This window comes from Formica exsecta, unplaced genomic scaffold (assembly GCF_003651465.1).
Source record: "Formica exsecta isolate Colony F162 unplaced genomic scaffold, ASM365146v1 scaffold21, whole genome shotgun sequence".
Taxonomy (NCBI): domain Eukaryota; kingdom Metazoa; phylum Arthropoda; class Insecta; order Hymenoptera; family Formicidae; genus Formica; species Formica exsecta.
In genome coordinates, this window is record NW_021849398.1 from 1,238,705 (window position 1) to 1,255,816 (window position 17,112).

The following is a 17,112-nucleotide window of genomic DNA, read 5'->3' on the forward strand; positions in this document are numbered from 1 at the left end:
TGCATTGTTAAAAAAAAAAAAAAAAGCATTAAACAGATATTCAATTAAAGTAATTATTTCTTTCATTATGTAAAACAATATAATATTTAAACATACATATATGCAAATATATGCAATATTTAAATATACATATATGCAAATTCGACACTTTTTCAATATTATCCCAAATCAGAATTTCTAATAATTCTTTTAAATTAATTGTTTTAGTTAATAAGTTAAAATATGGCGTTTTAAATAAATATTTCTAGTACATTCCAATACATTCCGATACTTTTATCATTTTCAGAAAATAAATTTTTGAATAAATATTTTATTTAAATAAAACGTTATTAAAATAATTATTTTCAAAATTATAAATTTAAAATATGTCCATCACACTGGATGAGAGACATATGAAAACGATTGAACTCGATAACGTAATAACATATCAAACGCGGTAATATCAAACGCGCCCACGTTACTGATCCACCCACGTTTAAACGCGCTTGACTTTATAGAGGGTAGATCGCTTGAAAGAGTAACAATAGCCGAGTTCACCCGCTGCTCCACCCGCACAATTCGAATTCGTTTCATTACAATTACATTTGCGAACTGCTCGTGAATTACGCTTGGTAATGTGACAGATGAAACAAAAAGTGAAAGCCAACGCGCACCATTGAACCTTTGATATCTGCACGCTTTAATATCGCATGTACTTACGAAAAAGAGTTTGGCATTCTTTTTGCGCAACTTTAATAAAATGTATAATATAATATGGGTTAAAAATTCACTTCTGTAATTTAAAAATTTTTTTTTTAAATTAATATACTATACATATATATTGTTTAATATATTTTTAATTAATATTTTAATCGGAATATCCAATATGTCTTCGTCCAATATGTCAAACTCTTATAAGAGTGAAAAATTTCTGAACAGAAAATAACTCATATTTGATTGCTCAGTAGTTATGATGTATTATTCATGGCACTTGCTTTGTAGCTTAATACTACACACACATACAACTCTATTTTAAGTATAATTATTTAGAACTCGAGGAACACTACATCGTTTCCTGCGCACACTGAACCAAGCTATTTTCATCTGCAATATTACTACTCTACCAGTAGCGAATTACAGATACGCAACATTTGTCTAAGTGCGTTTTAGTTTATGATGCCAGCATACGACTACCTTTATTGGAATAATCCCAAGCATCTTCTAAATTTATTTACACTTTTTGCAATATATTATGTTCTTCTTTTATTTTCTTCTGGATAATCATATTTAAATATACGTGTGTCTATGTGTAAAAGCTGTATTGTATTAAGAAACGAAAATATTGTTCTCTAATGTTAGTCTAGTATTTTCAGATATCAACAATATTAAATTAGTATTATCATATCGTACAAGACGACATATTATTAATAATATTTGTATAAATAAATTAATATATTAATAAATATATATTTATTAAACTTGACGTATCATTCTCTTAATAAAAGATAATAAAAATTTCTTTATGAAATTTAGATAAAAAAATTTGAACTGCCACAAATTACACGTGAAATATGCATATTAAGATTAATATTGATGTTTATTCATTTTATTTTCTTTGAAATTGAAAAAAACTTTGATTATATTTTTCAGAACGAGAACATCTCCCGTTGCGCGAGCGGTTGCAAAGTAATAGACGACTGAAATATGGCAGCACCACAGGCATCGTCGCGTCTCGAGATGCTGCAGGTAAAATAATCAATTTTGCTGTCTTTACAAATGGTGATATTTAAAAGAATAAGTTTCTATCTGCAAATAAATTAATAATTTTATTTGAGAATAAATATATTATTAATCTTCATTTTTAAACGTTTTAGTGTATAATTAATAAAATAAAATACAAATATATAAATGAACGCAAAGTACAAATCACACAGAATTGTTTCTTCATAAATTTTTTAATTTAAACAATTTTTGTTTAGAGGCATAACATAATAAATCTTTTGCCAACTATATCACGTGCATTTTGAAGCTTATGTAAATTCGTTCTCAATACGTTTTATTTATGCAGACCGATATTAATCGTGAAAATATAGATTATCACGCGCGATCTATTTACACGCATTTACGGAGATGTTACATAAAATAGGAACACATTGATAAAGAATGATGAAAAGTTATTATACATGATAGAAAGAGTTATTTTTGCAAAAACGTAATAAATTATACATCGATTGTTTGAGTTGTGTTACAATCCACTTTCTCCCTCTCTTTCTCTATCTCTCTATTCTCGAAATATTATCTGGTAAACCGCTTAAGGAAACTCTGACGCGTGTTCTTTTGACCCACGTCGTTCTGTATCGTTTCTGTACCATGCAAATACTTATATGGCATCTTGTTCAGGCAACGCACGCGCAACGCGCAACCCACGTACCGATATATCCAAATCCGATCGACAGCTGATATTTCGACAAGGTTAAACTTCTTCCGCCTACTCCTACATAGTATGTTTCTCAATACATGAACATAACTTCAGATTAAATTCAGAGCGAGAATAATAAGAACGATTTATCTTCAAATAACTTTGATTCTGAATTACAAACATTTATATTTCAATAATTTGTGTTTGAATAATTTCCATAATGATCATTTGATAAGGATCAATGACAAACATTTACACACACATTTGCAGAACTGTGTTAAATTCTACTATCATCACTTCTAACATTTTCTGTAATAATAGAACAATTATTTCAACGTAAAAATGTAACGTATCTCGCGCATGTAAGCAAGATTAGATATATTTTTTTTTTGTTTTTGCGTATTTTATTTTTACAGAATTTACTTCTAAAATTATATTCATATGGAAAGTGCATTACATACTTTAATAACTGACTTTAACTTCTCACACGACACACCTCTAAAGGTAATTTTCTTGGAAGAACGCAGCTCCAAGTTATAGAGCGAGACAAGAATCGCGAGACTTGAAGAAGACAAAAAAGTGGACGCTTGGTTTGTCAACCATGACAAACTATTGGGACTGGTAACCATAATACTGTGACGTCATTTCCTTTGCATTGAGATGCGACAGACAGATTTCTTAGACATTATTTTTCTTCCACGCACACGAATGTTTATTTAAAACTTTTCTTACTATTATTTATAAAATTAAAGTTTATTCTATCCTCATAAAAGTACTTCCAATTCTGCAAATATTTTGTATATTTTAACGACACACCGAGTTATATTGAATAATAATTTTCTTTGAATTTTTCATCACAAATATTTCTATTTGTATATATATTGTTATGTATATAATACAAAATAAATTAAAAATTTTTTAATACTGTAATATGTATAATTTGAAAGTTATTCTTGAAAACAAGATTTAATAATTCTCAGGAAAGATTTCTCAACGGTTTACTTCAGTTCACATCTGCCATTTTTCATGCCTCGGTTATTAGTTGTAATAATAGTCTTAATTAGATTCTAATTCTAGCATTTCCATAATATGTACATGTAATTTCTCTCAAGAGCAAGAAAACAAGTAAAGTCATATTAGATAATTTAAATAGCTAGTTCTACCTTTCCTAAATCGTTTTGATTTTTTGAGCTTATTTAAATATCAACAGCATAAACTTTCGATCAAAAATTGGTAATTGAATCTGAAACAATTAGTAATGCTCAAAATATAATCTGCCTAGCAACAAATTGAATCAATTAAATTGTATACTATTAATATGCAGGATATACTATATTACTAATCTACCGAACTTACAAATATTATTATTATACGATCACAAATTGAGGTTAATTTATTACAAATATATTGATTATATGATATAATATATAACTAATTATATATTATATCATATAATCAAAAAATATTTATGTCGTAATAGCGTATAAAATAAATCAACCATCATGCATGAAAATAATTCACATTTCATTGATTAAATTAATTCATTATGTTAAACTAGTAAATTTATTCAGCAATAAATCTTACAACAATTCATGATTCGTCATTGCATATCTTGGAAATTGTTGTTGTTTTGAATTCTATATAAGGCATCAGGAACAGAAAATGAATATACGTAATAATCCTCAAAAAAATCTGAGAATATTAACGCAGACGAAGCTAATGCATGCTGCATTATACGCAACATATGATTCGTTTCCAGACATCTCTTGATACTAATGCGCATAAAGACATAAACGATAAAACAAGCGAGCAAATGACAGCACGCAGTTTGCGCTGCCCACGCTTGACCTTCCAGCATTGGAGGAAGGTGTGAGTCGAAAAAAAAAAAAATCTTGAGCGAATACGAATGAATTACATCATTGTCGCTCGGGGAAACCGATTCGATCATAATTATACACAATTGTATTTTTATTAGCTTGCTAACAAATTGCATAGATATTTTCAGGAGCAACAGTACGATTTACAGTAGACTAAAAAAAGTTCTGAGAGAGATCTTTTAAAATTATTAAAGTGCATAAGAGAGAAACTGACAAGCATTTATAATTTGAGACTAAATGATGCAACGAAACAACGACTAAAAAAGTTTCTAGAAAGCTATTCCATTTTGCAAGATAATTACAGTGCAAAGTAATTGAAGCGCTTGCTAATTGTAAGTCATTTTTAGATCATGAGATGATGATATATATCTACGAGGTGTTCTAAAACTACCGGATATCATTTACATTACAAAATCTTGGTTTTGTTAAAGAGTTAAAAAAAAAGAATATCTTCAAAAAAGTAAAAAAGATGTCTAGCGTCTTTGAAAAGAGAATTTGAAAACGAAATTTATTGATTAAAATCTCTAAACACATTTTTCTCATATCCTATGGTCACGGGGATGTTGGGCATGTATTTCACGCGAGCGTACACATTCAACACGCACTGATACGAGAGAAAAAAGGCGCGTGCGGCACGGAACGTGAAGCTCGTACGGATAAATCTGAAACGGGAATTTGGAACAGCAAGGAGGACCGCGGGAACGGTAGCGGTTGGCTTATAAATAATTGATGAAGAGAAGTACGATGCAGCTTCGCTTGCCACCGATTTGTAATTGTAATTTCGCGAGATGCATGCCCAGTTAAGCAAAGTAATTATGGGTAGATTTCGTTATCGCGACACGTGCACAATCTATGGAAGACAACGAGATGCGACTGTGCCGTCGTAATCTCAAAGTTACCATCATTTTTCTCTCTCGATATTCTATTTTACTTGTCTAACTTTTGTCACGGCAAACAATGTATTTCAAAACAAAGATAAAAATAGATATAATATCGATAAGAATTTTAGATTTTGAGATTGTGGAATATTTTCTTGTCTTTTCGTATAATAATAAAATCGTCATGATATCGTGTATATGATGTAGGTCCTTTTTTCATATGGGAAATATCTATCGAACTTATACAACTTTCGAATTCCATTTCCAAGAAATGTTTCATCGAAAGTATAGAATACACGTATAAAAAATTTGCACAGTCGCACGCGAAAATTCAATTCGTCTTGGATAAAATGTAAAGTTCAAGGTTCCTCGAGAGCATTGTCGGTCATGCGAAATGATTGGTTTTCGGTCTGTCGAACGCCATAATCGCAAGGAGTACCTGCGTCCAACATTTCCACGACTCTCCTTGTGCTCTCTTCCTATAGCAAACAATAAATTTTTTAATTCGTCATAGCTTTATTTTTAAGCGCAATATTTGAAAGTAGGTGGCTTGTGGGATCGATATTTTGCAGATCATCCGAAGAACAAACGTATAAATAGATAATTTCCAAATAACGACTATAATCGTATAAAATTGGACGGATAAAAGGCAATTATACCGAATGGACAGTTACACGAAATTCTCTTGACAATATATTTCATTCATTATATTTAGAAAAGGAAATATGTAAGTGTGTGTATTATACATATATTATGTAACAATGTTAAAGATATTAAATAGATGTTTTTGAATATTGTGAAAAAATAATGATGACACGTGGCAATATAAGATTAGTATAGACTAAGAAATCATGAGATCATTTATATTATCAGATAATTTTTAGCGATGTTCAACAATATTATAAAAAAAAAGAATATTAATTATTCATAAAATGTCTCTAAATATGAATTTATCTGTATTCAATATTGATGATGAAGATGTTTCACTCTATTTATACCTTGAATAAATTATATTTCTTATTATAAATCCTTTTACAAATTATATTGACAATTAATTTCCGCGGCAAAGCTTGTGGCATTTCCTGGCAATAAAAATGGAATTTTATGCGGAAAGCGCGCAAAATTTAGCATAGAAATCAAAATAAATCACAAGTAAAGTAATTTATTTTTTTTATTTGCAGTAATATTTTTTTATATGCAGCAATATTGCGAACTTGGTAGACGGCACGAGCTACTTCCCAAGAAGCATTGAATTTTTCTTAGAAACCCACTCTTGACACAGTGCACGAAACACTGCTATTTAAAATAAAAATAGAACGCAGTATATAAAAATATTTGACAACTCCAAATAATCTCCTATATAACTTATAATTTTGTGAAGTAAAACATTCTATCAACTAAATTAAAATGAAATTTTTTAATAGATTAATCGATTTCTACTCGCGGCGAACAATCCTATTTATTGTCGCAAGATGCAACTGCGATAAAGCTCACCTTATTGAGGCAAATTGACATTAACTCATCGAAACGGCCAATCTTCCGCGTTAGCAAACGAAGTCTATGAAAGCGACAAGGAAGTAATAAATCTTGATCTAAAGCAACTGCCAAACATACGACTCGTTTATATCAATTTCTAAGATCACCTCCATTACCCTTTCCAACCTTGAACTTTGTACTTCAATGAAATTTCCAAGTAACATCGATAAGTTGTCTCAAGCTCTTTGCGAGCGATATACTTGGCGAATTTTACTCTGGCTATAACGGCTATAATGTCGTGTAAAATTTAGTCTGTTATTGTTATATATAAAATCCTGTTAATATGCAATGTATTTACAAAAATGAAAATTATTTCTTGTATTTCTCTCACAAAATATATTAAAATATTTTTGGAAATAATATAATAATTATCTAAAAAAAAAACAGTTGCTTTTTAATTCAATATTAAAATATTTTTAAATAACGAGATATATTTGGATATATCGCATAAAATTAAATTTATTTTTCGTTTAGTAAGAACGTATGAAAAAATAGTCAAGTAAAGCAATAATAGGATGAAAATAATGTTTTTATTTTAATTTTTTAAAATATCTCAATATTGCATTATACGTAAGCAAGATTATTTTTTTTAAGTACAAAAATATCTCAAAATATTGTTATTTAAAAATATCTTTAATATTAAATTATATATAGAAAGCAACTCTTTTTTTACAAAAATTATTATATTATTAAAATTATCTTTTTTCAGTATTATATTAAAAAATTAAAGCAATAATATACATGTCACTTTTTATATCTCACCCTATACATCAGTGTATTTAATAATTCTATTCACCTAGCTACCACTTGATTACGTCACTGATTGCAAAAATAAGAAAGAAAAACATTTTAAACTATTGAAGCGAATTGATGTACGTCGAGTAAATCGACACTTGAAACTTAGTCACGTGTATATATATGGGTTTCTTTTCGATCGCCTGCCAACCCACGTTAACTGTCATCGTAGTTGTAAGGGTAGAGCTGAGATGGACATGCGCGCTGCTACACAATGTCAGTATGCTGTAGTTTGTAACAACACAGTTGTGATGGTAACATTCACAGTGCCGCAGTTCTATCGACGCTGCAATGTGCGCGTTAGCCGATTATTAAATCATCCACCCCGGCTAATCGTATTTCGTAACTTTCGAAATTCATCATTTCGCGATTAACCACGCGATCGCCTGTGAAAATCAACTGCATTCACATACAAATTGCAGTGGTATATGTACGCGTTTCTCGCACCATTGTTGACATTGAACGTGCTTTGTCATGTTTCGTGTATGGTGTATGTGCAAATTTAATTGCATGAGTATCAGATTTAAATTTAACGTGGAGAATGCATATTAACGTTTCAGTGACACAGTTTGTTCCGCAAAAAAGTTTTATTTACTTCACAATATTAAATTGACACTTTCTAAAAATTCACACTTTGCTGCAACTGTTTATTATCGTAGCCATATCGATTTATCAAAAACGGCTCTCGATATATTTGAAAACGAGATAGCGGACAAATGTAAATGAACTTCGGCTTAAATTTAGACTGACGTTACATCACAGAAAATTTTGTTTATTTTAAAATAATCGACATTTTCTAAAAATTTACATTTTGTGATTATTTATGTTCTTTATCGCAATTTTATCGATTTAACAGTGATTGTTCTTGATATACTAATTCGATTGCAAACATTTAAATAAACTTTAGAAATTATAAAACAGTCCGTATGATATTGTTTCATAAAAAAATGTGTTATCTAATCTAAAAACTTTTAAAATTCACATAATTGTTTCGGATCTTTCTGTATTGCAACTGTATCAATTTAACAAAGACTGCTCTAAATATATTTACTTAATGGCCAAATTTAAATAGACTACGAAAATTGCACTTCTATGATAATAAATCCAAAATTGTTATTATACGCGCAAAGAATAAAATTCAGTTAAATTACGCGTACGTGTAATTAAATAAGCACAACATTTATAAAATAATGAAATAAAAATTCATTAAATGCAGCAAATAATACATACTGTTACGAAAAAAATTATTTATAAAGATCTCAAAGATAGCATCAGCAAGAAGCACGCATATAGTGGCAGTTTAATTAAATTTTCAATAAGCTATTTTAATAAAGCACTTTTTAATAATGCTCGATCTGCTTGGGCATGTACGTATCTTCTTTCGCAAAGTTGGGAAAAAATGACTATGAACTCCTGATGTACAGCGTCACGACCTCTATTTATTATCGATAAAGGCTCTCCTTTTATGACTATATATGACTTTTTATGAAACTTTTTTCGCGCATTGTCTGTTTTAAAAACTCAATGTTAAATTTGCAGGAAAGTGTTACGGAACATATTTCACTATATATCATATATATTTTCAAATTATTTTTCCTAGAACTAGAAGATTCGCGTAATCGATAAATGACGGTGTCATGTGGAAATGTGAGGTCTACAAAACTGTGAATCTGTGAATTCTACAAACAAAATTGAAATAATTATCTGTATGAGTGCTAAAAACATCAGAGATGTCAATGATTCGTGGTTGGATGAACAAGCAGTCAAGTTTTCAATATAAGAAGATTTGTACGAGGATTCTTTAGAACACACGATTTCTTAGGAGATTCCCAATGACATCCAAATAAAAAATTAATTAAGAAATCAATAAGAAATATGCATAATCGACCGCAACAACCGGGCACTCGCGGACTTTCCATGGACATGAAAACATCATGGGCGGCTCAAGAATACGACTCCAAGTTCTCTAATTTGGAAACCATGGTATAAATTTTAGAAGCTTGAAAATTAATTAATTATATTGTAAGAGATATCAAGATATCGATCATTGTAAGATATCGAGATCTTAGAGGACAAAAATAATTGTAACTTAACTAAAATTACTTGTATGTATTACAAATGCAAAATTTAATCAGTTGATGAAAATTATTGATCGGTTGATACAAGGTTGTACGAGAACGAAAATATCATTTAATGAACACACTTCGTTCAATGAGAAGACGAGAAAGACACATTGCAAGTAAGTAATCGTATCGTCAAAACGGGCCAACGTCACAGGCCTTTCGCAAGACACGTTGCGCGCGTTTATCAGCAATATTCTGAAGCGGAAAAGGAGAAACCGCAGGCGCGAGAATGAAACGGGAATGTTGCTTCCTCTATATATGGTTATGTATGTCAGAGTCGTCGACTTCTCGAATCTCGAATAGCCCGTATGCCTACGCTCAATTCACTAAACCGCTTTTTTCCTTTTTAGAAATCACTTGCGTGCATTTTTGACGCGCATCTAAAACGCATGCAATTTTAATGCAATTGCAAAGAATTCACGTATTATTTAATAGCCATTTATTTATTTCCAGCTAAGATATAAGCCCACTATTTATGTTCCATTCTTCTTGTTTCTTGACTGTTTATCTTCGGATGTATTTTTCAATTTCTAATTGGCAATCAGTTATTAATTATTAGCGAATAATCATGTCGTAATATCATATTTCACTAGAATGTATTGGATATAGCTACCGTGTTTGTAATACATATCAATTGCCGGGATCACGTGGATGTATATCAAAGATTTACCAATGCAATGACAAAGCATTTACGAGAGCATTATATTATACTGGGTCAAGAAATAACGATAACCTTATATAATCAATAATACAGTAATGCATAATTTAAGGATCTGTAGCTAATATGCTTGTTTTGCATCTGAAAAATATTTCTACTTTACAATGATGAAATAATCTACAGTAATATATATAATTGATTGTTAAAACTTCAAAATCATCTGATAAAGTTTTCAAAAGTTTCTTACATTTTCCGATTATTCTATAATCATGAGTGTAATTAACGTTCCGTTGTCATTATTAATTACCTTCCCGCTAAATCTCGAGTTTGCGTTCGTAACCGTACGATATATAGAGACAAAGTGTCCAATATGGCGGGTTCATTAGGAATGAATCAATTAGTGGCGCATCTGATTGCCAATGCAATCATCGAAGAGATATGCAATTAGGAGAACTGGATGATTATTGAACCACAATTGATCCTTGTTCCCACAATGACTATATAAAAAATTCCAGACTTTACTATATGAACACTTATAAAACTAATACATATAAAATTGATCGCGAAAAAGATAACAAAATTGTTAAATCTTAAAAAAATATTGCTTTATCTTAATTTATCTTTTTATCATAAAGTAAAATTCTATGCATACGAATCGTTCCAATTAAGCAATCTACAGCTTTCCGTGAAAAGCCTTCGTCCATCATCAATCGTATTATTTTCTTACATAACTATAAAAAATGATTTATAAATATTTGTAAATTGATTATTATAAAAATTAAAAAAAAAAAAAAACACCTCAAAATTTCATATAAAAAGAATAGTAATGTGTATCAATTTTTCCGCCAATTCTTCTTATAAATACAATCAAAATTTTATCTTCTTCCGCGCACAATTTTAAATCGTAACAAAATAAATTAAATTATAAATGCAATGTCAAAGATGACACAAAGATACTCTTTAAGAATTGCATAGGTCGGGCGTAGGGTTAAAAGACGGACGATCCGCTTTAGCATAATAACGAGTTTACTAACCCCCTCGCATGTAGGTTAGAGGTAAATCGATGAGACCGTTGCCGTGTAACCTGCGGTATAGAGACTCGCGCGATACCGTGCACTCACATGCGAGCCGACGTACATAATCGCGCGACGTCGGTGCGCATTTCCGCGCGACGACATGCCGAAACTCAAAGCGAATTATCCGGGAACGCAGGCCCGCTTCCAGCAGAAGCAACTCCAGGAGAAGGAGCAGAAGCTGTTGCAGCTATACGACCAACAGCAGCAGCGAGCGTACCAAGTGGTGCAACGGGGTAGCGCGGGTTCCAACAGTTCTAATCACGGCGGTTCCACCACGACTAGAACTACGACTCACACGACCTCGACCTCGCAAGGTGGTAAGGTGAGTGATTTCGCGGAACGAATGGAGAGTAATGTATCGAGTTGAGTTATATCATAAATTTTACACGCTCGAGTCAGCTCGAGCTATGATTCATCGCGCGCTAATTATCAATTATTAACGAAAGTAATTCCAAGAAGTAAACAATAATTCTTTTTTTTTAATTGTAAGGATAGACAAGCTATGATTTTTTAGATTATATCTATTTAAAATTTCGAATATGCTGTTATAATCGCGCAAGGTGAGGCAAATGTTCGATGAGAGACGGCAAACTACCGTCAAGGGAATCGACAGGAGCTATCCGCTGGAACCGCTCGAGAACAAGTCGCGGAAGCAAACGAATACGAACGGTTTGACGACGCAAAGGAACGGCAATTCGACGATGAATCGGCAATCCGTCAACATGAAACGGGTAACGCGCGCGGATGTCAACAGTAACGTTAACGGCGGCAAGCCCGTCGTTACCTATCACGAAGAAATCATGCGCGAGTCATTCGGTCCATCCGTAAGTCGTCACGATGACGAGGATGAATTCGGCATCGAGGATGGCGTCGCCACGTTCGCTAACGGATATTATCGTCACGAAGCTGACAATGAGGTTGGTTTCAGATAATTTTAATATTCTATTTGACTTTTAATTTATGAATTACTCCTTTGTGTAAAATTATCGGTGATTATTGAAAAATATTCTCTTGAAACATGTAACTTTATCCGATACAGCAGTTACTTTATCAAATATATTTTATGGATTTATATTTATATATTTCTTATTTTTTATATTTATTTTATCAACTATTATATTTATTTTATTAACTATTATATTTATTTTATTAATTATTATTATTTATTTTATTATATAAACACGCAGGAAGAAGAAGTATTAGATCGGGAGACGGTGGAGAGAAATCGCATGATGGCGAAGATCCATTTAATGGAATACGATGACAGCCTAAAACACCACGCGAGGAACGATTTGGAAAACGAGGAGTTTCCGGAATACCTCATGGTGGATGTGCCGGATAGGCTTCCGAAGAGAAACGTCACGAAAAAATTGTCTCAAGCAGAAGCGCGACTCGAGCGATTCAAGAACACAAACGCGAAGAGAAGCAACATGTCGAAACAATTAACTTCGACGAGCAATGTGATAAAAAAGCGATCGGAACAAACGATCCCGGCGAAATCGAACTCCAGGTAAGTTTTTCTTCTAATATTATCGTTCGTAATTGGAACTATTGTAGATAAAATAGCCTGCAGAAAGGACAATAGGCATTACAAATTATAATAAATCCATTAAATTTTATATAGAAGATACTTTCTGTCGCGATTGAAAATTAAGTTTATTATTTATATATGCGTGCAAATCATTGTGAATCTCAATCATCGACAATCGCTAACAACTCGCCGCTGCTTGCCAGAATTAATTTCATGCGCCACGTAGTTGCAATTGCTACCCTCGACTATTACAGATATATCGCGCTAACAATGTGCATCATGAGGAATCCGCGAGAAGAAAAATAGATCTGAGGAAGAATAATATCACGTGATCGTTCTTGTTATCTAATACATGTTTGTCTAACCTCCGCCTCATCGCAAACTAGAACGTAAATTAGAACAAATATTAAAAATGGACAAACGGTGGATAACTAATTCGCAGAGTCATGAATATTGAGAATACTCCGAAGAAAATTAATTCAATAGTTCTTCTGCTCCAGTTGGAAGCGTGCAAAATTACTTCACAAGCTTAATTATCTTTCCGTACGTGTTCATTTAACAATTTACACGAGGCAGATTTAACATTTCGGGTTGCGAAAAAAATAACTAGCGGAACGTCTATCACAAAAGCAGCTAGCGCTAATCAGCTTGGGCGCTGAACCGAAATAAGGTCGACCGCTGTAAGAAAAAGCACGCATTTCTTAGTGTGATCTTGCTTCAGAAATCGTTCTACATTTGCTTTCTCGACTGTACGTTCTCAGACGGAGTGAGATCGCCGGAACTTCCCCAACCGGCACGAGAAGCGGAAGTAGTCGGATGTCAGATCGCAGTCAAAGGATTCTTGAAAATGTGAAAAATTTTCTACCGTCTGAAACTCGCATAATCGGTAAAATAAGTAAGAGACGAAGGGAAAATTCTGATACCGAAACGTTTAACCAACGCGACAGTCCGCAAAGCTTTTCCGAAAAACCTATAAAAGCAGAAAACATTTCGATTTATCCTAGAAAGGCTTTAAATGGCTTTAAATCACTAACGGCTGATGGAAAAATATTTGTAAGACGTAGCACGAGACCACAATTCTTTTGTAAGGAATCTGAACGATCTGGAACAACTATGAGCATTGATCGAAAATCTGATTTGTCAGGATCATCATTATTTGATCAAAAAACGTTAATGAAACGAAGTAAAAGTCCGCATTTTTTCCTCAGTGAATCTGAACAATCTCGTACAAGTGAATCTAAATCACCGATGTGGGAGAGAGAAATTTTATCAAGACGAAGCACGAGTCCGCAATATTTTCGTGAATCCAAACGATCCGAAACAACTATAAGTTCTGATCGAGAAATTATCGATCGAGGAATATTAAAAAAGCGAGATATGATTAATCTCGATAAGAAACTTCAAACAAATCACGATCAAAAAGCTTCGTTTAAATTGCCATCATATGAAAGAGAAATATTTAAAAAGCGAAACACCAGTCCGCAATTCTTTTGTAAAGAATCCGAACGATCTGCAACAACTATGAGCATTGATCGAAAGTCTGATTCGTCAGAATCACCGTTATTTTATCAAAAAACATTAACAAAACAAAGTAAAAGTCCGCATTTTTTCCTCAGCGAATCTGAACAATCTCGTACAACAAGTGAATCTAAATCTCCGGTATGGGAGAGAGAAATTTCATCGAGACAAAGTACGAGTCCACAATATCCCCGTTATGAATTTAAACGATCCGAAACAGCTATAAGTACTGATCGAGAAACTACAGAATCTAAATCGTCAGAATGGAACAAGAGAATATTAACAAAGCAAGATACGACCGATTTCGATAGAAAACTTCGAACCTCAGATACAAGTTTTGATCGAAAAACTTCGTCTAAATCGCCATTATATGAAGGAGAAATATTTAAGAAACGAGATACCAGTCCGCGATTCTTTTGTAAAGAATCCGAACGATCTGGCACAACTATAAGTATTGAGAGCACTGTTGATGAATCTAGATCGCCATCGCGCGATCGAGGAATAAAGCGAAGTGTAAGTCCGCAATTCTTTTGCAAAGAATCCGAACGATCTGGCACAACTATGAGTATTGATCGCAAAATTAGTGAAACTAGATCGCCATCATACAATAAAAAAATATTAAAACAAAGCACAACTCCACAATTGTCGAGCAGGAAAACCGAGAAACGATCTACAACAATAATGAGCACCGATCGACAATATGATGAATCCAAATCGTCTGAAACGATTCGCGAAAAGCGTGAAAAGCGCACTGCAAGCCCGCAATTTTTCTGCAAAGAATCCGAAAAATCTGCTACAACGATGTTGATCGAACCGAGATCGAGTTCAACAGACTCCACTAAAAATATATTAAAACAGCGCAGTCATACTCCAGTTATTTCTTATAAACGATTCACGAAACCTTTATCATCAATTAATAAAATCAATTCCTCACAAGATAGACGTAGCCCGAATCCTTCCATCATCAAACACGAAGCAAAGAAAGCTTTAAAAACAAACGAAATCTCCAGCATCGTTACAGAATCTTGCAGATCATCGAGAATCTCGGAAACCTCCGCAGCATCCACCAGTTCGATCGTAAGTCTGAAATATGGTTTGGAATTTGACAATATTTTGCAATCAGCAGGGCTCGTTCGTAAATTTATGAAATCTCAAAATGAGAAACAACACAAAGTCCGTCAATCGTCTCCGAAACAAAATACCAAAAATGTAAACGCTTTGATTGCGAAAGATAAACAATCGAGGATTCGATGTAAAACTTCGTCACCTTTTCAAAAAGCGAGTTCGCCGTCTATCGAAAATAGAAGGAGAGCTACGCCAGAATCGCCTCGCAAAAGTATCACTCCAATAGAAGTCGATATGGACATTCAAGAAATCGTTATGACCGATCATCGTATCGAACGCGATAAGCTACAAAAGGCAGCGAGCCCAATATCGAGGCGACAAATTGATGCAACGTATACAAAATCATTCAGCGATAAAACAAAACTCAAAACCTCAGTTACATATCCCGTTCGCAAAATGCAAAAACGGAGAGCATCTATTTTAAAATCAAATGTCTTCAAATCGAAGGAAGAAACCCCTGAAAAAAGTAAAGGATCCAAAAATCATCGAACGTACCGAGATAGCGAAGGAAGCGCAATCAGTCTGAATAAGCTCGGTTGTAGTCCTGTAAGTGAAACTTCTCAGCATATCATAACTCGACTCAAGGAAGGTGAAAATCGAGTGAGTAAAGATAAAATATCTCAAACACAAGAGCAAGCATGGAACAAATCCGTAAGAAATCAAGCTGAACGCACTGCATTTCGATCCAGGAAACGTGAAGATCGACAGTATACGACTCCTCGATCTCCGAAACAAACACGGGATCGATCTACGAAAGCGATGTCTCCCGATTCTTCTAAGAAAGAGAAATATTCTGGTGACATAGTTTCGCGTTTACGCAGTTCTGAGAAACAAAGCGGAGAAACGCGTACGGAATTCAATCAACAGCGCAGCTTACAGTCTACGGAATTGGTGCAAGATACTTTAAAGAAAAAAAATTTGTCCGCGTCTGATGAATATAATCGAAAAAGAACAGAAAACAAGAATGAAAATGTAGCGATAGATGAGGTTGACGCCGGGATCGACGTAAAATATCAAACGATAGTTGAAATCGCCTTGAATGAGGAGATTAAAGATTATCGCAAAATTAAACGCTCAAACTCCACTGATCAAAGCATAGATAAAGACATCATCCTTCGAGGAACGCGAGCGTCGACAGCATCGAATAGTTCAAAGGAAATAAAAAAAGAATGCAATAGACAACACGATGTAAAATCTAGAATTTTACCGCGAGTCCCGCTTTTAACAAAAACTGTAAAAATTTCTCGTGATGCCAACATCTCAAAAGTTTTGCCATCTCAAAGAGTCGCATCAAGAATGAATCAAAATACGACGTCCAAATTTTTGAGGAACACCGTCAAAGATAACAAAGATAGAAGTGCACTAATCGCGAAAAAATCGGCGAGCTTGTTTAATAAAACGAATGTAAAACATAAGATCGAAAAATCGGAAGACACTGCGAGGAAATTTTCAAAAATACTAACGCGACGAGAGGACGAATCTGAAAAAGATTTCGAAAGAATGGACTCCGTAGAGTCGGCATTAAGGAGATTTGACTCCATCGGCGCAGAATTTGAACATTCAGGCCCGACGAGCTTCCGGGCATCTCCAGAGATTT

The 17,112-nt window shown here is 33.2% G+C and overlaps 1 protein-coding gene across 4 annotated transcripts in view; it reads left to right on the forward strand.

Moving 5' to 3' along the window:
* Window positions 1–17,112, forward strand: part of LOC115234903 — a 26,877-nt gene that overhangs the window by 4,620 nt on the left and 5,145 nt on the right. For 2 of the 4 annotated variants that reach the window (XM_029806291.1, XM_029806294.1), the window contains exons 1-6: window positions 7,425–7,974; window positions 9,085–9,467; window positions 11,478–11,663; window positions 11,902–12,258; window positions 12,529–12,851; window positions 13,634–17,112. The exon at window positions 13,634–17,112 ends at the window's right edge or, in 1 of these variants, runs on beyond it. In XM_029806291.1, the coding sequence (XP_029662151.1) occupies window positions 9,360–9,467; window positions 11,478–11,663; window positions 11,902–12,258; window positions 12,529–12,851; window positions 13,634–17,112 (4,453 nt within the window). In that variant the 5' untranslated portion in view covers window positions 7,425–7,974; window positions 9,085–9,359. Of the gene's footprint in view, window positions 1–1,629; window positions 1,726–7,424; window positions 7,975–9,084; window positions 9,468–11,477; window positions 11,664–11,901; window positions 12,259–12,528; window positions 12,852–13,633 lie in introns of those variants that run through there. The other 2 variants (XM_029806292.1, XM_029806293.1) reach the window with 2 other exon arrangements.